Below are 20,630 nucleotides of genomic sequence, written 5' to 3' on the forward strand. Positions count from 1 at the left end.
TAATTTTCCCGAGTGTCACATGGTGGCAGCAGACATCCACGGTGCTGCTCAGAGTTCTCATCTAGGACCAGGGCTCAGTAGAGGCCGGAACCTCAACCAATGTTACAGCATTTACATCAGCATCTTTTCATCTGAGACCATTATTATTAAATCCAAGACCATGCTTTTTTCAAATGGCAAGCAGCTTCCACCTCACCTTCCAAGGTTGTTAATAGTAAGAGAAGCGTCTGAAAATCTGGGAACTAAATCGTTACCAAGAAATCTCTTCACCAATGTGTTTCTAAAGGTGTCTAATAACATGTCCTAAAAAGTTGAAATTCAACTCCTGGGGGAAAACTGCACAAAGTCAGGGTACCAATAACCGATTTTTGAACAATCGAAAATGCTTAATTTGGCCTTAATTAACTTGTGAGGGGTCAAACTAGGGTTTTTTTTTAACGATTCTGAGTTCATTTATAGCAGTTGTTTTTCACTACAACTATTCCTTATTGGAAAAACTGCCACACTGCCTTTTTTGCATTTACAGGACTGTCTCAGAAAATTAGATTGTTGTGATAAAGTTCTTTATTTTCTGTAATGCAATTAAAAAAACAAAAATGTCATACATTCTGGATTCATTACAAATCAACAATCTAATTTTCTGAGACAGTCCCCCCCAAGTTAATTAAGGCCAAATTAAGCATTTTCGATTTTTCAAAAATCGGTTATTGGTACCCCGACTTTGTGCAGTTTTCCCCCCAGGAGTTGAATTTCAACTTTTTAGGACATGTTATTAGACACCTTTAGAAACACATTGGTGAAGAGATTTCTTGGTAACGATTTAGTTCCCAGATTTGACAAATATCTCATAAGATGACCTTATAACTGTTCAGGGGATTGAAATTGAATTGGTCAGTTCTTATAAATATCTAGGCATTCTGATTGATGACAACTTGTCTTTTATATCTCATATTGATAACCTTGTTTCTAAGCTGAAACTAAAATTAGGTTTCTTTTTTAGGAACAAATCATGTTTTTCATTTCGGGTCCGGAAACATTTGATCACAACAACTTTTTTACCCTTGTTGGACGATGGCGATCTGCTTTTTATGAACGCTCCTGAGCAGTATTTAAAGAAATGAGATACTGTGTATCATTGTGCTTTGTGTTTTATCACCGGCTGCAGCTTTCAGGTACATCACTGTTTGTTGTTGCTGCTGCCAATTGTCCTTCTTTGCCTCCGTAGACTCTCCCACTGGCTGACTTTTATTTATAAATCCACATGGCTTACAGCTTAAGAAAACTCAAATATCCTATCTCAAAAAAATTGAATATTCTGGGAATCTTAATCTTAAACTGTAAACCATAATCAGTAATATTAAAATAATAAAAGGCTTGCAATATTTCAGTTGATTTGTAATGAATCCAGAATGTATGACATTTTTGTTTTTTTTAATTGCATTACAGAAAATAAAGAACTTTATCACAATATTCTAATTTTCTGAGACAGTCCTGTAGCTTGTGCCTAATAATAGAAATCAGAACTTTTTACACAAAGAGAAACAGGATTAAAAGAGGGCATTGAAACGTTTGCATGCCTGTGGTTTGGTTGTTACAGCAACAAGGAGCACTCATTGACACTCATCACACTGCTTTTATTAGTAAAACTGTGGTTCTCATTTGTCCACATGATGCTCGGCCTCTCCATCTAGAAGAGATGCTGCGTCTGCTGGAAGAGATGGGAGGAATCTGATTTATTTCAATAAACTGTTCAACAAAAACCAACAGGGATGAAACGATGAAACCGTCACAGATGAGAACATTGACATCCAACATTGATCCGACGCCGCCGGTCCGGTCCAACCCCCCGAACATCACCCCCCCCCCGGTGGTGTGTAGTCCAGCCCCGCCAGTGGCTTCATTGCAGTCAAAGCTAAGGTACGGCCAGGTTACGAGCAGTACTGGAGTTGAGGGGGGAAAAGGGGGATGGCATCCCCCCCTGAAATAAAAACGGTCCAAATCATCCCTCCTGAAATAAAAACGGTCCAAATCATCCCTCCATGAAATAAAAACGGTCCAAATCATCCCCCCTGTAAAACTGCCATCCCTCCTTTCCATCCCTTATGTCATTTCATCAATGAATGTGGTTTTACTGCTATTTCAACATTTAGAGTCATCACCAGAAAAATAACACCAGAAATATAACTTATTTGACAATTTTCACCTGTTTCAAGTAAATTTTCACTTGAAATAAGTAGAAAAATCTGCCAGTGGGACAAGATTTATCTTCTCATTACAAGCAAAAAAATCTTGTTCCACTGGCAGATTTTTCTACTTATTTTAAAGGAGCCGTCTGTATGAAATGTCCAAAACTGGTACTGCAGTCACTTTCAAAATATTGTTGAGCGGCGTGTACCCTCCCCCTCCTCCCCCCGACCAGAGGTTGCCAGGTTGGCTGCAGAATGCAGCAGGAACGTAGGCTGCCATGGCTGCCATAATTAGAGCCGAGCTGGCAACCCGGATGCCGAAACAATACTGACTTGGTGATTGGGAGATAGGTGGAGGGTGGAGCTTCAGAAACAATACTGACTTGGTGATTGGGAGATAGGTGGAGGATGGAGCTTCAGAAACAATACTGACTTGGTGATTGGGAGATAGGTGGAGGGTGGAGCTTCAGAAACAATACTGACTTGGTGATTGGGAGATGGGTGGAGCTTCAGAAACAATACTGACTTGGTGATTGGGAGATAGGTGGAGGGTGGAGCTTCAGAAACAATACTGACTTGGTGATTGGGAGATAGGTGGAGGGTGGAGCTTCAGAAACAATACTGACTTGGTGATTGGGAGATAGGTGGAGGGTGGAGCTTCAGAAACAATACTGACTTGGTGATTGGGAGATAGGTGGAGGGTGGAGCTTCAGAAACAATACTGACTTGGTGATTGGGAGATAGGTGGAGGGTGGAGCTTCAGAAACAATACTGACTTGGTGATTGGGAGATAGGTGGAGGGTGGAGCTTCAGGCCAAAACAAAAAATGACAACATAAACATCAGTTGAGGGCTGCAACTCCTCTTTTTAAACTGGAATAGCCTGGCTTGAGTGCTGTTGTCAGTGACATAAGTATTTGAAATGAACATGATTTTTAAATGTCTGTTGACATATCGGGGTCATTTTATGATTCGTTTTATTATTGCTCTTACATACAGCTCCTTTAAGTGAAAATCTACTTGAAACAGGTGAAAATTGTTGTTTTTTCCATTCCATTTCCGTCTTGTTTTAAGTGTAATGAGATTTTTTTTACTAAAATGACATTTTAACTAGAAATAAGACAAATATTCTTGTTAAGATTGTGAGTTTTTGCAGTGATCCATTTTACTTATCCTGTGAAGGACAGAGTCATATTGATAAGTTCAGAAAAGTGTTTTTTATTGTTGTGTTTTGATGTATTTGATGTAAGCCCAGTGGATATTTAAAGCTTACAGAAGGCTGCATTTAACTGCTGCTATGTCATTCCTGCAGTATTTCTGCAGGTGTTTTGGTCACTGCTATTATTTGTAATATATTATTTGTAATCAGCACAAATTATGTGTCCCCATATGATAAAATCCACCATCCCCACTGATTGTTTTTTTTACAACTCGAGTACTGAACGTAACGAACACTACACTTTAACGTGTTGATTACGCAATACACATCCGTTTTCAGCACCACGGACAGCAAGCGGCAGTTAGAGAGCAGAAATCTCGTATCTTGTATCTGACAAAGCAATTTAACTCATTCTGTTCACTTTATTCACTATGTCAGTGCAACAATATCACAGGGACATCCCAGTTTAACTTCAAACAGTTAAAGTCCAAATGCAAAAAGGAGAGGGAGGGAGCAGAAGAGAAAGAGAGAGAGTAAAAAAAGTCAAATATTTCCCTTAAAACAGATTTATAAAAGGGTAGGGTGATTTGATATCTCACCTTAAAAGGCCCTGACACACCCAGCCACTTTGGCAGTGTCTTGAATGCTAATGGTGCTTAGAAAGACTCGAAAATGGTTGGCTGGGATGCCAAAAGCATTTTCTACCACCCTTGGAGCTCGTGACAGCCTGTAATTGAAGATGCGCTGCTCTTCAGATAGCCTGCGGTTTGGATATGGTTCCATGATGTACTCCTTCAAAGGAAATGCCTCATCTGCCACAATGCACTAAGGAGCCAGCTGGTAAGAAGCAGGAAGTGGTGCAGGGGCAGGGATGTTGGATGTTCTATTCTCCAGGGCAGACTGCAGTGTGCAGACGTGTCAAGTAACAAAGTACAAATACTTCGTTACCTTACTTAAGTAGAAATTTTGGTTATCTATACTTCACTGGAGTAATTATTTTTCAGACGACTTTTTACTTTTACTCCTTACATTTTCACGCAATTATCTGTACTTTTTACTCCTTACATTTTAAAAACAGCCTCGTTACTCTATTTCATTTCGGCCTTTAATAAAAACTATCCAGTTAAATTGCTCCATCCGGATAGAGTGAATTTGATTGTGGTTGTTTCAGATGTTCTTGTCCAGTTTTGTTCTTACATCCGTTCCCTCAGATTCCTGCAACTAAACTTGGATGTACATTCCAATAAAGGTTAGGATAAATGATAACATGCCTCTGAAGTTTGACTTTTTGCACCATTACAATACTTATAGGAAACTAGTCATCATATCTGCTGCTCTCTGAAACACATGTTAATGCTCAATAGTACACATATATGCTTCTTTAATATATTTACATTATACTAAGATACATTCATTTTCAATGGCTTTTGTCCTTAATGGCTTTTTTCCCCCTTACATTACTTTTATACTTTAAGTAGTTTTGAAACCAGTACTTTTATACTTTTACTTGAGTAAAAAACTTGAGTTGATACTTCAACTTCTACAGGAGTATTTTTAAGCTCTAGTATCTATACTTCTACCTGAGTAATGAATGTGAATACTGAAGACACATCTGAGTGCGGTTTCTTCTTATTTTTCGCCTCCGCCTCCTCTTTCCTTCTTCCACAAGCTGAAGGCCGGGCTGACAACGCCAGTGCCAATTCTTTATTCTTACGCATTGTGGTAGCGAGAGTGGTGTGGAAATGTGGTGTGAATATGAAGCCTATTGGTTTTGTTTACGGCTTCCCAGAGCTTCCGGTTTTCCCTTGTTTTTGAGTGAATACAGACTACCATTGGGTGTCGTATTTGCGGTGTGTCTAGTGCTTCTTATTGAGTCCGACCCAGCCCGACACAGGCGGCGCGAAGCGACACAGCGGGCGACGTCGGGTTGGTGTGTCCTCGGCTTTAGATGAACTTGCATCATGAATCCATCAGTGGCTAACAGCCTCGTTAATAGCCTGACTGGGGCAACATTGGGCCATCACTTGCCTTCTTTTTTGAAAAAAAATTGCAGGGTTGTCTGCTTTCTTTTCATTTTTGTAAGTTAGTAACACTGCAGAGCTAAAAACCAGATTGATAGCGACCACTGTCGTCAGGGACATCACATTTCAAGATATGAGGGGGGTAAAAGTGTTGGGGAAGATAATACCTAGTGAAATCCATCATGTTGTAGTTATTTTATATGTATTAAATAATAGAATAATCAATACAAATAGACACAGAGTAATTCCATAAATGTATTTAAAAAAACAAACATGTACATTTTCCCCTGAAGCCGAGGTGTGGCCGCTGAGCCCACCCCCCCACGGAGAGACCAGAGTCCTGAGTTCCAGCAGCAGCAGCAGCAGCAACGGTGCTTCACTTCTTCTTGGCCGCCCTCTTCCCTTCTCCCTTCTTGGGCTTCCCCTTCCCTCGCAGCTTCCTCAGCCGACGCATCTCCTCCTTGAAGTCTTCGTGCTCATCTCTGGAACAAACAAGATTTCATTAGGGCTGGGGATCAAAGGTCAAGAATCCATTTGATTCAGATTCAGAATCGATTATCAGGATTTGATTTGATTCCGATATTGATTTGGGTTAGTGTTATTAAAACTGTTTTTTGAGCTGTTGCCTGAATTACATGACTGTAATTATGCAACATATTACTACTAGTATTATATTGAGATTCAACAGCAAGTATTGCAGCTAATGATGCTGTAAGGACCAATCAGCTCCCAGAATGCTGATATACGGGACTGTCTCAAAATTTTTTTTTTTTTTTTTTTTTTTTTTTTTTTTTTAAACCTTGTCTGCACACATATTAATGATTGATACCATGACGGTAGAAACCAAAAGTATATATATGTGCATTATTACTATATTTAATATATATACATATATATACGCACACATATGCGTACACATACATAAATATACACATACAAACCCAGTGTTTTTTTTGTGTTTTTTTTTTCTTTTTTTGGGGGGGGGGGGGGGGGTGTGACGTCAAGCACTGGAAATCTGCAACAAAAAACCACAAACAAAGCACGAAACCGGCACGGAGCCAACCAAAACAATAACAGCAATCGACCTAAATCTTGAGAGCTGATCGTCGCAGTCTGAGCTAAGCTATCGCTACCGCTACCTAAACCCAAAAACTAGAGAGCCAGCATGCAGGTGAACAAGCCAGTGTGTATGTCTATGTGTGTGTGTGTGTAAATGTATATGATCATGCGTGTGTGTGTGTGTGTGTGTATATGCATGTGACTAAGTGACTATATGTGTGTGTGTGTGTGTGTGTGTGTGTGTGTGTGTGTGTGTGTGTGTGTAATAAACCAAACAAAGTTCCACCTGAAGTGTATCTATAGTGGGGGAGGGGGGGGAGCAACCCCGCCACCCGCGAGATCAGAGGCCGACACGGAAGAGCCCGGAACCCAGGCCACCGGCAACCCCACAGAGGGGAGAAGCAGGAGGGAGGCAACCCACCGCCTGCGAGCCCGCGGGGCCCCCACGGCGCGGGAAGAAGCAGCCAGGGATCCCGCGGCGGCGGACCGCGACCCGGGCAATCCCCGGCCACCCGGTCCGGGCCGGACACGCGGCCAGGAGGCCCCCACCCTTCAGGCCAACGACCCCCACCCGGCAGGGGGCCAGCCCGCCCGGAGAGACAGAGCCGCCCCGGCCGCCGACGCGGGCAGGCGCACCCGTCCCCCACGAAAGTGGCCCTCTCAGAAAATTTGAATATTGTGATAAAGTTCATTATTTTCTGTAATGCAATTTAAAAAAAAAAAAAAAAAAAAAGTCAAACATTCTGGATTAATTACAAATCAACTGAAATATTGCAAGCCTTTTATTATTTTAATATTGCTGATCATGGCTTACAGTTTAAGAAAACTCAAATATCCTATCTCAAAATATTAGAATATTCGGGGAATCTTAATCTTAAACTGTTACTTTATCACAATATTCTGATTTTCTGAGACAGTCCTGTATATTCCTTACACATTATATCGGAGGGTTTTTTGCTGCTCTATTATAAAAGAAGCTAAAACAAAAGAGGGATTGGTTTGGTGCAGATATGACCAGCAACGTTTCAGCTACCATGAACCTGCACCGCTGTTGAACTCTACTACGTGTCAGGATCCAGCACTGCAGAACAAACACATTAACTCAACCAGCACCTGAAGAGTCCCATGAAGCGGAGCTTCTGGGTCATGGCGTAGTAGATCTTGTGCTGCGGGTACCAGTCGTACACCTCCTTCCTCTGGGCCAGGGGAGGCTCCTTGAACAGCTGGACCACCTTCATGGACTTGGCATCTGTCGGACGAGCAACTTCTCCAAAGATCCGCGAGCTCAGCCTGGCCATGCGCATGGCGTAGGTGGACAGACCGGCCATGACTGAGGAGCAGAGGACACAGAGTGAATATATTGCAAAACTTAATTCGTTTCAGTAAATTCAACTAAAGGTGAAACACATTTTTCTACTTATTTCAAGTGAAAATCTACCTGAAACAGGTGAAAATTGTTGTTTTTTCCAGTGATGAGTCTTGTTTTAAGTGTAATGACTTTTTTTTTTTTTTACTAAAATGAGACATTTTAACTAGAAATAAGACAAATATTCTTGTTAAGATTGTGAGTTTTTGCAGTGATCCATGTTACTTATCCTGTGAAGGACAGAGTCATATTGATAAGTTCAGAAAAGTGTTTTTTATTGTTGTGTTTTGATGTATTTGATGTAAGCCCAGTGGATATTTAAAGCTTACAGAAGGCTGCATTTAACTGCTGCTATGTCATTCCTGCAGTATTTCTGCAGCTGTTTTGGTCACTGCTATTATTTGTAATATTGTATATTATTTGTAATCAGCACAAATTATCTGTCCCCATATGATAAAATCCACCACCCCCCTGATTGTATATATTACGTATAACATGTAGATGCTTGGACCTTCTCGGGCTCCGTAGTTCACGCCGCTTCATGTGTTTCGTGTTATAACCGCGTTTTCACTCCCTTACCTGAACCTGCAGCCGTGATTAAGGGCCGATTGGCGTCTGCAGAGTCCCCCGGAGCTGCTGGCCGCACCGGCAAACCTCGTATTCTGCGCTAGTTGAAGTTAAATAGATTTTACTTCCAATGACATTCACCTCCCGTCTTCTTCCTCTGTTTTGCCTTCTCTTCTTCTTCGTTGTGTAAAAGCAGCGCCCCCGCCGCTTTACCGCCACCCTCTGCTCCAAAGAGGAACTGCAGCTCCCCCTGCGGACGTTTTAATCTCCTGCTTCCCCAGCAGGGGGCGCTGTTTACGCTTAGGATGTACTGAAGTTTAACGAGAGGTTGACTCAAAATGTTGCAATTTTAACCATACTTGGTTAAAGGTGTCGATTTACCATCAATATCTTATTTTATTCAGTCTAATCTATAACATCTAACTTTTAACTCATCCCACCTACTTTTTTTGCACTGTTTTTCTCTTCTTTCCCATACTGCACCATTTTTTATTTTTCATTCCAATGTATATACTGTTTATATTTTGTAGTTATATATTTTTTACTTTTTTTACCCTTTCCCTGCATGTGTGTGTTGAGTGTACTGCTGCTGCACAAAGTGAATTTCCCCATTGAGGGAGAAATAAAGGATAATCTTATCTTATCTTTTATGGAGTCCAGGCACCGTTTAGTCTGGACATTGTGAGTTCAATGGGATCAAAGTCAATAGTTTTGGCAAATTTCATGAAACTAGGTAATGATTTTGATTCTGGACAAAATAAGATGTGATAGAATGTTGACCCAGATAGGACATCAGATTTGTTGGGGGAAGTGCTTTTCTTTGTTATAGGAGGTGTGGAAACATGACATGACATGATGTGTCTCTGTTGACAATCCACAAGGTAAAAAAGTTTTAACTTAAATTATGAACCAGCCTCTAAACTCGCTTTTTAGTCCCTGAAAAATGTGTTGGTCTTGAAATCTGCACAGAAATGATTTGTTTTAATAGTATTGGTCATAGAAATGTATCCGTATCTTCCTCCCATGGAGCTGCTGCGATACGTCAACGTCGCCGCCATATTGGATGTTCAAGACTGCGCTGTAAACTAATACAAGTGAATGGACTTATTCTCATGAAGCACCTTTCTACAAAGAAATGTAGGTTTTACGTCTCATTTATTCATTCACACACGCACTAATATACTTGGGAAACAGTTAGGCACCAAATATAATATATTTAATTTTCTCAGATGGTAAAAATAAGAACTTTATTGATCCCACATAGGAGTAATTCATGTTATATCAGCTATAGAGAACAAGGTAGTGCAGAAAAACAATATATATATATCCCCCCTCACAAAAATAAGAAAAATAGAGAAACATATTTTCTCATAAACAAAACATGTTATTTTATTGTCTGAAAAATGGTTCAAATATGTTATTTTGTTACTTGAAAAATTTTAAATATGTTTTGATTATGAGAAAATATGTTTCTTTTGTGAGGGGGGAGCAGTGAGGCTTTATTGTCACTGAACAACCAACTTTCAACCTTAAAGTTCAATGAGATTATTCTTATTGGAGATTTTAACTGGGACTGGTTGTCCTCTGCCTCTGACAATTTTAAATCAACCTGTGATTCTTTTAATCTCACACAGCTTATTAGTAGCCCAACCCGTCCGAATCTTAAGTGTCCAGAGAAATCTTCTCTTCTTGATCTGCTTTTAACAAACGCTCCTCATAAATACTCTGATATCGGTATTTTTGCAAATGATTTGAGTGACCATTGTGTTATAGCCACTGTCAGGCAAGCTAAGCTACCAAAAGCAAGACCACACATTGTCCTTAAACGTGATTTTAAGCATTTCTGTGAGCAAGCTTTTCATCATGATTTATGGCTCTTTGAGTGGTCCAGGATCACTCATTTAAATGACGTCGAGCTGGCTTGGAAATATTTTCATGATGCTTTTATTAATATTATAAATAAACATGCCCCTTTCCGTAAATTCAGAGTGAAAGGTAGAAACAATCCCTGGTTTTCTCCTGAGCTGTCCAGTCTCCTAAAAGAGAGGGATGCTGCTTGGGCTAAGGCCAGAAATACCAAATCCCAGGCTGCCTGGCTGCTTTTTAGACAACTTAGAAATCGTTTTACTTCTTTGGTCAAGAAGGCCAAGTCTGAGTTTTATCTTGCTAAAACCACTAGTAACTTAAATGATCCTAAAAAGTTCTGGAAAGTAATGAAAACGTCTTATGGGAGTGAAGCTCCAAATGAGCTACCAACATGCATTGTAAAAGACTCGTGTAGTCTAACTGATAAATCAGCCATTCTTAATTGTTTTAATGAACATTTTATTTCTTCAGGCTCGTTATTTGACTCCTTAGCTCCACATCCAAACCAGCTGAAAGTGCAGAAGGCTTGCACCTCACCACCCCTTAACAACTCTGTGGCTCAAACATTCAGTTTTACTCCACTTGATGTAGTGGAGGTTCACAGGGCCTTAAAACAAGTGGATCCTGGTAAATCTGCAGGTCCTGACAAACTTGACCCCTTCTTTTTGAGGTCAGCCGTTGATTTTATTGCAGAACCTCTCACCTATATTTTTAATCTTTCCTTGTCCAGCAATGAGATTCCTAACATATGGAAATCTGCCTATGTTCTACCTATGTTGAAAGGAAGGGATCCTACAGCTGTTGATAATTATAGGCCCATTTCTAAATTATGTGTTATAGCTAAAGTTCTTGAAAAGTTTGTAAGCGAACAACTTAAATAATTTTTAGACACAAACAGTCTTCTTTCTCAACATCAATCTGGTTTTAGAAAACAACATAGCACAATAACTGCTGCTATTAAAGTTGTGAACGATATTATTGAGGCACTGGATTGCAAGAAATACTGTGCAGCTCTATTTATTGACCTGTCAAAGGCGTTTGATACAGTCGACCATATCATTTTGGCGGATAGACTACACAGGATTGGTTTATCTCGGCATGTCATTCATTGGTTCTCTAACTATCTGTCTGACAGATCCCAATGCGTCCAGTTTGCTGGCTCCTCTTCTTCGTTCCTCCCTGTATTAAAGGGGGTGCCTCAGGGTTCCATATTAGGACCGCTGCTGTTTACCATTTATGTAAACAATATATGTGACAATGTATCAGATGCTGCTTTCCATTTTTATGCAGATGATACGGTATTATACTGTTCATCCCCTTCTGTAGTGCAAACTCTTGAACTTTTGCAGTCTGCTTTTGATGTTGTTCAGTCCCATCTGACCCAGCTTAAACTAGTCCTAAATGCAAGTAAATCGAAGCTGATGTTATTTTCAAATGGCAAACGGCTACCATTAAGTGTTCCAAAAATATTAACTGCTCATGGACTTGAACTTGAAACAGTCAAAACATATAAGTATTTGGGAATTATCATTGACGAGAACTTGTCTTTTAAACCACACATAGAAAAGCTGGTCTGTAAGCTTAAGATGAAATTGTATTTCTTCTTTAGAAACAAATCTTGTTTTTCCCTACACGTTAGGAAATATTTAATTTCAACCACGTTTGTTCCTTTACTGGATTATGGAGACTTGCTGTTTATGAACGCACCTGTCACTTATTTGAGAAAGCTGGACACTGTATATCACTGTGCCCTACGTTTTATTACAGGATGTGGAAATCTTGTTCACCACTGCACTTTGTATGCAACTGCAAATTGTCCGTCTCTCTCTGCCCGCAGACTTTCTCGATGGTTAGCGTTCATTTATAAATCTCTTCTTGGGCTGGTTCCCTCTTATTTATGTTCTTACATGTGTAGAGTCTCTAATCCTTACAGTTTACGCTCACAGGACGTTCTGTGCATGTTGGTTCCTAGAGCCAACACTGAACTTGGGAAAAAAGCCTTCAGTTACGCTGCTCCCCGGTCATGGAATGACATACAGAACGATCTGAGATTACCTGAACTGATCACTCTGGGGGAATTTCCATCAATTTTAAAGGATCGAGAAACTAGTTATCTCGGGCAATGTGCTTGTTTTTAATTCAAATGGTGCCAAAAAGTTTTCAAATTATATGGACCCGTTTATGTTGTATGTAATTTGTGTTCCTGACTACAGTGTGCGATTGCTGTTTGTTGTTTTTTGTTGTTGTGTTTTCTGTTGTAACTTATGCTGCCCTCTTGGCCAGGTCGCTCTTGGAAAAGAGATTTTTAATCTCAATGAGTCTTACCTGGTTAAATAAAGGTTATTATTATTATTATTATTATATATAGTTATTCGGCACTACCTTGTTCTCTATAGCTGATATAACATGAATTACTCCTATGTGGGATCAATAAAGTTCTTATTTTTGCCATCTGAGAAAACTAAATATATTATATTTGGTGCCTAACTGTTTCCCAAGTATATTAGTGCGTGTGTGAATGAATACATGAGACGTAAAACGTACATTTCTTCAGATAATGGACCGGTGTCCGTGCTGGTCCCGTTAGACCTCAGACCTCAGGGTCTAACTACACCTGTTGAAGTGGGTACTTGGAGGAATGGTCTAATTACACCTTTTAAGGCGGGTCCTTGAGCTGACTTTATACGCCCCGAGATGAGAATGAAACAGGGACAAGAGGTGGAGCTAATAGTTTAATACTTTTAAACTAAGCGGAGGTTTTTCATGAAATGATGACGTCTCTCACCTCCTGGATGTTTTTCTCTGTTCTGTTGTGATGAAATGTTCGCTACTGCACAACATCCCAGTTTCTCAGGACTCGGTGTTGATCTGACCATGTCCTGGTGGGTTCAAGGCTCGGTTCTGCTGCTGCTGTGTCGTCTTCCGTAAGGTTCCTGGGGAACCAGGATCCTCTGAGACGTGGCTGAGTCGGCGTCTGAGGCCTTCAGGAGTCTTATGGCGCTTTCCCACTAGAACCTACTCAGCCCGACTCGCCTCGGTTTGGTTCTTTCCCACTAGGGGTCTAACGTGCCGAGTAGATTCTTTTCTGTATCTATTCTGCCGAGGTTCTAAGCTGCTGAGTCGGCTGTATCTGACATCATCACATTACAGGCCACCGATTGGTCGGGGGGTTGGAGTCAGACGTCTGAGTCAGGAGGAGGAAATCAGAGAAAGAGACTCTGACGGATTCTGGTTCATTTTATTCAACCAGCAACGGCAGCAAAAGTCTGTTTGGTGATCCAACTCTGAGGGTCAGATGTTCATAAACCTGGTGATGAGGAGAGAATTAAAAAGGGATCTAGACGATAAAGCCTGGGTTATGGTTCTGCGCTACACCAACGCAGAGCTCACGCCGCTGCTGTGACGCCGTCGTGACGCCGTCGTGAATCCTTCGGACTTCTCTGTCACTCCATTTCAGTGCAGTACCCCCCGCAAGCGCTAGGGGGGTGTGATCTTTTCCTGAATGGTTTAGGACAACTATTGTGCAAAAAAACAAAACAAAAAAAATCACACACACACACAAAGAAAAGAGCGCTGAAAGTTCACGACTGCTTCACGGAACCGGAAATGCGTTGCTTCCAAGCGAACCAATCACAGCCCTCTCTGTCTGCGTTGGGTCTGCGACCTCTTGACGCGTATGGCCAATCCCAATACTCCCCCTACTTTCTACCACTACCCCTAAAAAGAAGCCACAGATTTTAGGGCACTTGTAATCTTCCCAGGGTCCTGTCCCAATACTCCCACTACTCCTACTTTCAGCACCACCACTAATCAGGAAGCTGAGAGCTAAAAGCTGTTTTAATTTCAGCTGTAGCGCTGTTAATATGCCACTTTATTACGTTTTAATATTTTTTCAGGCGTAAAACTTAAGATCCCCAACTTGGGCTCAGTTTATCCAAATAACGCCTGTTAAGAAATTTGATCTGATGTTTTCAGAGATGAGAAGAGCCGCCGGCTCGGAGCAGCAGCAGCCGGAGTACAGACGTGATCGCCCTGCGGAGAAACCTGCAGCTCTGTTTAGAATTACCGCTGGCTGAAATAAATCATTTAGGAAGATAAATGTTGCTTTAATAGATGAAATCTAACAGTTGCAGCTACGCCTGTTAAGAAATTTGCTCCGAAAATTTTGAGATTTCTGCCTGCCGGCTCCGGAGCTGATTTATGGTTCCGCGTACGCTACGGCGTACGGCGCACATCGACGCGTAACCTACGCCGTAGGCTCTCAGTTGGTGTAACACGGAACCATAAATCAGCCTTCATTCTGGTGAGGTTTGAAAAAGACTTCGACGACCAAGCGAGTGATTATGTACATAGAATACATGAAAGTAAAATAAATATTTCTCGCTAGAAATGTTATCAAAACGCATTTTTATGCAGAAACTAACTCAAAATATTGATTTTATTCACTAAAAAATAAGAAATGTCCGCCATGTTTTTTTTTTTTATTCAGTCTGCAAATGACGACGAAAAGCATTCTGGGAATTTTTTATGGCCCTTGGTCAGCTAGTGTGCTTCCGAAATCCCTCGATCCGTAGGGACAGATTCATAGCCACTACCCTTGTTTTCTCCACTCCCCCTAGGTGAAAAGAGGAAATGGGACACCACCACCCTCACAGGAACGCGCAAAATTTAGGGGTAGTGCTGAAAAGTAGGACTAGGGGGGGATTGGGACAGAGCTGTAGTTACAATTTGTGGGGTTTGCGCGTCAGGCACGGCGTTGGGTGCGCGTGGGGTGCTCATTGCGGCGCAACCTGCGGCGCACGCTCGGCGTCGATTTAAAGCAGAACCATAATCCAGCCTTAAGGAACGACCAGATCCACCAGGAGCTCTGTCTCTTCATAGCTGCTCACGGCTCCAGCTGACTTTTCAGCAGCACAGAGACAAACAAAAAAAAAAAAGCGTAGCTCCTTGAATCTTCTCTCACTCTCATTTTTTAACTTGATATCAAACACAAACCACAGATCCAGCAGCACATCTATCATCTCCTCCAGGTTCTACATCTTTAGTGTTGTTGTCTTCTTCATTTAGATACACAATCAAATACGTCACAGCAGCTTCTCCAACCTCCTACTTCTGATCCAGGTGATGATTGTATTGGAAAAGAAACCAGGCAGAGTCGAGTAGAGCGGAGTAGGTACTAGTGGAAAAGCGCCATTACAGACATGAATCTAGACATGAGGTGAATAAGAACAGAACTTTATCCTTGTCTGTGAGACAGAAGAGCTGCAGATTCAAGAGTTTCTGGAAAGCAAAACAAACCAAACAAAGGTGAAACTGAATCCAGTGTGTTGTCATTAGATTTAATTCTCCACAGGGGAGCGCTGAGCTGAACACGCTGTCCCCTTCAGCGTTGCCGCTTCACGGTGCGGAGCTGCAGCTCTTCTACAAACCCGGGGAGGTCCACCTTCATATTATGGCATTTTTTAGAACTTTTCTTTCTACAGAGAAAGCAATGCAGTCTCCTGACAAACACAAACACACACACACACACACACACACACCCACAGTCATGTGCACGTCAGCCCCCCTCTTTCAATAAACGGGTTTGTGTTTGGCTAATATTTATTCAACAATAATAAAGCCCAAAAGAAAGAGATCCCCCATGTACCCCCATGATTGGGTAGCTATAACTGAGCCATGCTGAACATTTAACACTCGGTAAGGCCTGAGACTCAGGGTGCTTTCACTCCTGTCCCGTTTGGAGCAGTTGTTCCCAAACAGGGAGCGTTTCCCCCTAAAGATCGGTTCGTTTGGTATATCTGAACACAGCAATTGCACAAAACAAGCGAGCCGAGATGTCCTAGGAGAGTTGGTCTCGGCTCGCTTCCATTCCAGACCTGGAGCCGGATTCACAAAACATTCTTAAGAAAAAAAATCTTCTTAAGTGTCATTTTTTTCTTAAGTTCAGTCTTAAGAAGAAAAAAGAGAAGTAATCACATTCTCCAAAAAAGTTCTAATTATTTTCTCAACTTTCTTCTTAAGTTTCTTCTTAAGAAAAAACTTATGAATAAATGGTATTCTGGAAATAAAAGTTCTCAAATTAGTTTTTACTTTTTTCTTAACTTTAAGACAACCTTGACCTGTCTTAAAATGTCTTCTGTGAAAAGGTAATAATAATAATAATAATAATAATAATAATAATAATAATAATAATAATAATAATAATAATAATAATAATAATAATAATCCTCTAATTTCACCTTTTTCAACACATTTTAGACAAGTTTAGACTAGTAGGTCATAGTTTGAGGATATACTTTGTAATTAATTACACAAAGAGCCTGTTAACTGTTTGTTAGCATGTTAGTTAGCGTGGTAGTTAATTATTATTCATTTTCCCCAATAGTATTTTTTTTTCAACACATTAATCTCATCCACCATAACCTTGAAAAGTTCCTGCATCTCTTTTTCTCCTTCTTCATGTTTAGTGAGTGACTGACGGTTAAGACCCAAACTACCTATAAATGTTGTTTGTTGGCGTGTGCAATGCAATGACATATTTTAAGAAGTTCTTAAGAAGGAAAAATAAGAAATTCGTAAGAAATTACAGTTCTTAAGACAGTTCTTAAGAAAATATTGAGGAATTGCACTTAAGAACTTTCTTATGAACTTCTTAATTTTAGATCTTAAGACATTTCTTAAGATCGTTCTTAAGAACATATTGGTGAATCCGGCCCCTGGAGCGGTTCTTTTGCAGTGAAAACAGAATCCACACAGCAACCGACACACTCACTCATAACTCGCTTACGATGCTCTATAGTTGTTGTTTATTCCGGGGTACAGAAGAGGAAACTCCTTCCACGTTCATATCTGACCAATGATGATCAGTTCATCAATGATGACGATCAGTGATGATCATCTGATCAGTTCATCAATTGTGATCAGTTCATCAGTGACGATCAGTTCATTGATGATGATCAGTTCATTGATGATTATTAGACTCCAGCTTCTCGTCCTCAGTCCTGTAGGAATGTTGCTGATACTTCTGATCACCAGTTTGCGTTCTTTTTGGCTTAAGTTTTATGAAATCAATAGTGAAAATATATATACGTTTTAAATTCTTCTCCATACGCGGTTGTTTTTATCTAAACTAAGATCCGCTATGATCAGATACTTTTTATTATGTTTTTCAATCAATGAAAAAGGTATTATTAAAAGTGGGCGAGCTAACTTTTGCACATGACTGTTTTACTGAAACGGGAAAAAAAAAACACATTTTCTCTGAACGTACACTCAGTCTTCATTTACAACATGGAGGGTTTAGTCCAAATGAAAATGTCCTCAGATTAAAAGACAAGTGCATGTATAAAACATCAGACGGGATGAACCTACACACGGATGAAGATGGTCCGATACGACCATTCCTGGTTGTTACTATTCTGGGATATTCTGTACAGGTTTGTACAACGACAGAGGTCCTGGCCGCTTGTTCCTGGACGTAAACTCAACAAACCCCAGTCCAACGGTTCCTTACGTGGTCTCCTTATCTCACCCAAACGTCCTTGAGATGTTGGCTAGACTTCAACAGTCAGATTTCTCCACAGTTCTCCTGGTTTAATCGCACGGCTGCCCGTCCACCTTGGGGTTTACGGCCATGTGTGAGCTCAGCGGCTCCAGTTCACGTTCATGGCTTCTCCTGTAAATCCTTCCCCCGTTTCGGTCCACTTTTGCATCCACAACGACAAAACAAGCACGATTGAGATTCTTTTCAATAATATTTCTTAAGTTCTTCAGTTTTTTTCTTGTATTTTCAAGATATCAGATCATCAAGACACCCATTTTAAACACACACACACAAATAAAAAAAAGCCGTAACCAGGATAAGGTAAAGATGAGCAGACGGATGAACACAGTGAATGTTTCTGGGTAACTGGCGGCTTTGCTTTCGTCGGTCGTCTCAAGCCGCCGGCTTTAGCAGAATGTGCCGTTCTCCTGCCGGGACTTGGGGCAGGTGGATCTGGGGATGGGCTGGACGGAGGGGGCCAGGGTGCAGAAGAAGCCGGCGATGAGCGTGAGTCCCAGGCCGCCCCAGGCGCAGAACATGGACCAGCCGTAGCCGTGGCCGATGTCGTCGGGGAGGCTGTACAGGTAGCGCGGGAAACGGGACAGCTCGAAGTTGATGCCGGCGACGCAGGTGCACAGGGAGATGATGCAGAAGGTTCCTGCAGGGACACAAACACATTCAGGATGAAGGGGATGTCGCAACGTTCGCAGTGCCTTGTTGTAAATGGGCACATCACACACGTCTGGGAATCTGATTGGAACATGCCCACCTTACGCCAATCACAGTTAGACAGTTTAGCTTGTTGGACTTAGCTTATGATAACCAATCACGCAACCAATTCTGATCAAATCTGTCCAAACATCGTCCTCACAGATGTCACTACTGTAACGACGTCTGAGATGAAAGCTGCCGGAGCCTCTTCGGCAGTCAAACAGGAATGACAACTGCACTTAGCTGAGGCTCGGTTAGCAACAGCTGCCTGCTTTTAGCTACGACTCTTTCACTCTTCCAGACCAACCTTCAACCAGTCAGGGAGAGCTGTGATAAAGGGCTTAACACACCAAAACATACTCTCTTTAAAATATACATGATTATGTTAGGTCTGTATTCACAGTTCAGACATCAATGCAGCGCTAAGTGCTTACCAACAAAAGTGATGAAGGCAACAACACATCAACACACCTGAATGTCTGAGAGATAAGGCCTAGAGACAACTTCTGTTCTGTAATATAAAAATAAAATTGAATTGAATTGAATTGAATTGAAATTAATCTAGAGAGGGTTTGAAACCATTTCTACACTATCTGGAGTTTCATCAGTGAGAAAACGCAGGATATTTGTTAATGTGACATATTTCAGGAGAAGTCTCTTCATATTCCAGGAGTTCTCTTCTGTCTGACCTGAACATGCAGCAGGACTGACGTTCACACCTGTCAGTCATGAGCTCCTCTGAGGACCAGGGTCATCTAGGGACACGTGAGGACAGATAAATGTTGGGGAAACCACTTCTGGAAGTGGTGACGTCCCGACCCCCCCCAGTCTGGCCCTCGGCAGGAGGGTCCCCCCTTAAGCTGGGCATACACTGTGCGATATTTTAAATCGTTTGATTCAGCCCCATCTCACACTGCACGACTAGATCGCGGAGTTCAAAAGTTCACACCCCACGATTTATGTTCTCACACTGTACGAGCCGATGCTCTGATGCAACCTGTCTGCTCACACTATACGATCATAATCCTCCCGTCGGACCTCTGTGTACTGGAACTCGAGGCCGGTTTTGGGGCAGGGGTGGGCTGTTCCAACCCAAACGTGCGTCCTGCCCACCCGATCAAAGTTATGGGGATCCTTTATTTTTTTCATAATTTTATTTTTTTAGATATATATATATTAAAAAAATCCCAAAATATCTGTACCGTCTCTGATTGGGTCGGCACTGCGCATCATTTTTACACCAAGTTGTGTCTCGGCGGAGGGACCCGGTGTCCCAGCAAAATGAAAAGAGAAAAAAGAGTTGTTCCGAACAGCAGACAGCGCACACACTAAAGGCTGATTTATGGTTCCGCGTTACACCAACGCAGAGCCTACGGCGCAGGGTACGCGGCGACCCGCACCGTACGTAGAAATACGCTCTTTTTTTTGCTATTAAAACATGATTTGTAATGTGAATTTGCAACACTTAAAGTTATTCTATGCAACTTCCTAGAGCTAGCCAGAATTTTGAAAGAGGCACCTCTAAGCCCCGCCCATTCGGATTGATATGAATGATACGGATTGGTCCAGGTCCAGGAAGGGAAAGAACCAATCAGATGCCTTCATTTTAAACCACGCCCCCCCGCCCTGTCCCATGCGCGCACTCGCTTCCAGCCCCCCGTGTCCACTTCCCACGGGTCCTCCTGGGCTCACAGTGTCCCAGTGTAACCCCCCTCCCTCGTAGGGGCCACGGAGCCCAGTAGTTATTTCCAGAGCGGCTCGGTCCCGCTGTGTGAGAGCGGGGAGCAGAGCGTCGGTCCGGGCTGCTACTGCAGCAGCTCCTGCAGCAGCAGCCCGCGGGGACACGAAGAGCCGCCGCAGCTCTGGCTCGGAAGCTGTATGGGGTCCGTGGGGATGTAGGCGTCTACATCACGGCGAGAGCGGAGAGCGCCGGTGCACGGCACGGCACTGCAGCGGCTGGCGGGGCGCTGCGCCAGCCGGGGACGCGGCGGGAGCACACACACACACACACGTAGCCACAGCTACGCCGCAGGGTACGTGGCTTTAGAGCCTGCAGCGCACCGCAGCGCTGCCGTGCCGTGCACCGGCGCTCTCCGGGATGGAGACGCCGGTGGGCAGGATGCACGTTTGGGTGGGCACAGCCCCCCCCTGCC

At 42.2% G+C, this 20,630-nt stretch overlaps 2 protein-coding genes across 2 annotated transcripts in view; both read right to left on the reverse strand.

Moving 5' to 3' along the window:
* Positions 1-5,682: 5,682 nt before the first annotated feature.
* On the reverse strand, positions 5,683-8,531 carry mrps33 (mitochondrial ribosomal protein S33). Its single transcript, XM_061714640.1, has 3 exons — positions 8,370-8,531; positions 7,538-7,754; positions 5,683-5,847 (listed from the first exon to the last, which is right to left on the reverse strand). The coding sequence occupies exons 2-3, from the start codon at positions 7,750-7,752 to the stop codon at positions 5,742-5,744; spliced, it is 321 nt and encodes a 106-aa protein (XP_061570624.1). The 5' UTR covers positions 7,753-7,754; positions 8,370-8,531; the 3' UTR covers positions 5,683-5,741.
* Positions 8,532-17,305: 8,774 nt separating this feature from the next.
* tmem178bb (transmembrane protein 178Bb) overlaps positions 17,306-20,630 on the reverse strand; it is a 134,152-nt gene continuing 130,827 nt past the window's right edge. Inside the window, exon 5 of the mRNA XM_061714802.1 lies at positions 17,306-18,424. Within this exon, the coding sequence (XP_061570786.1) occupies positions 18,174-18,424 (251 nt within the window). The 3' untranslated portion in view covers positions 17,306-18,173. The remainder of the gene's footprint in view (positions 18,425-20,630) is intronic.

Source organism: Cololabis saira, chromosome 23, assembly GCF_033807715.1.
Source record: "Cololabis saira isolate AMF1-May2022 chromosome 23, fColSai1.1, whole genome shotgun sequence".
NCBI classification, from domain to species: Eukaryota; Metazoa; Chordata; class Actinopteri; order Beloniformes; family Belonidae; genus Cololabis; species Cololabis saira.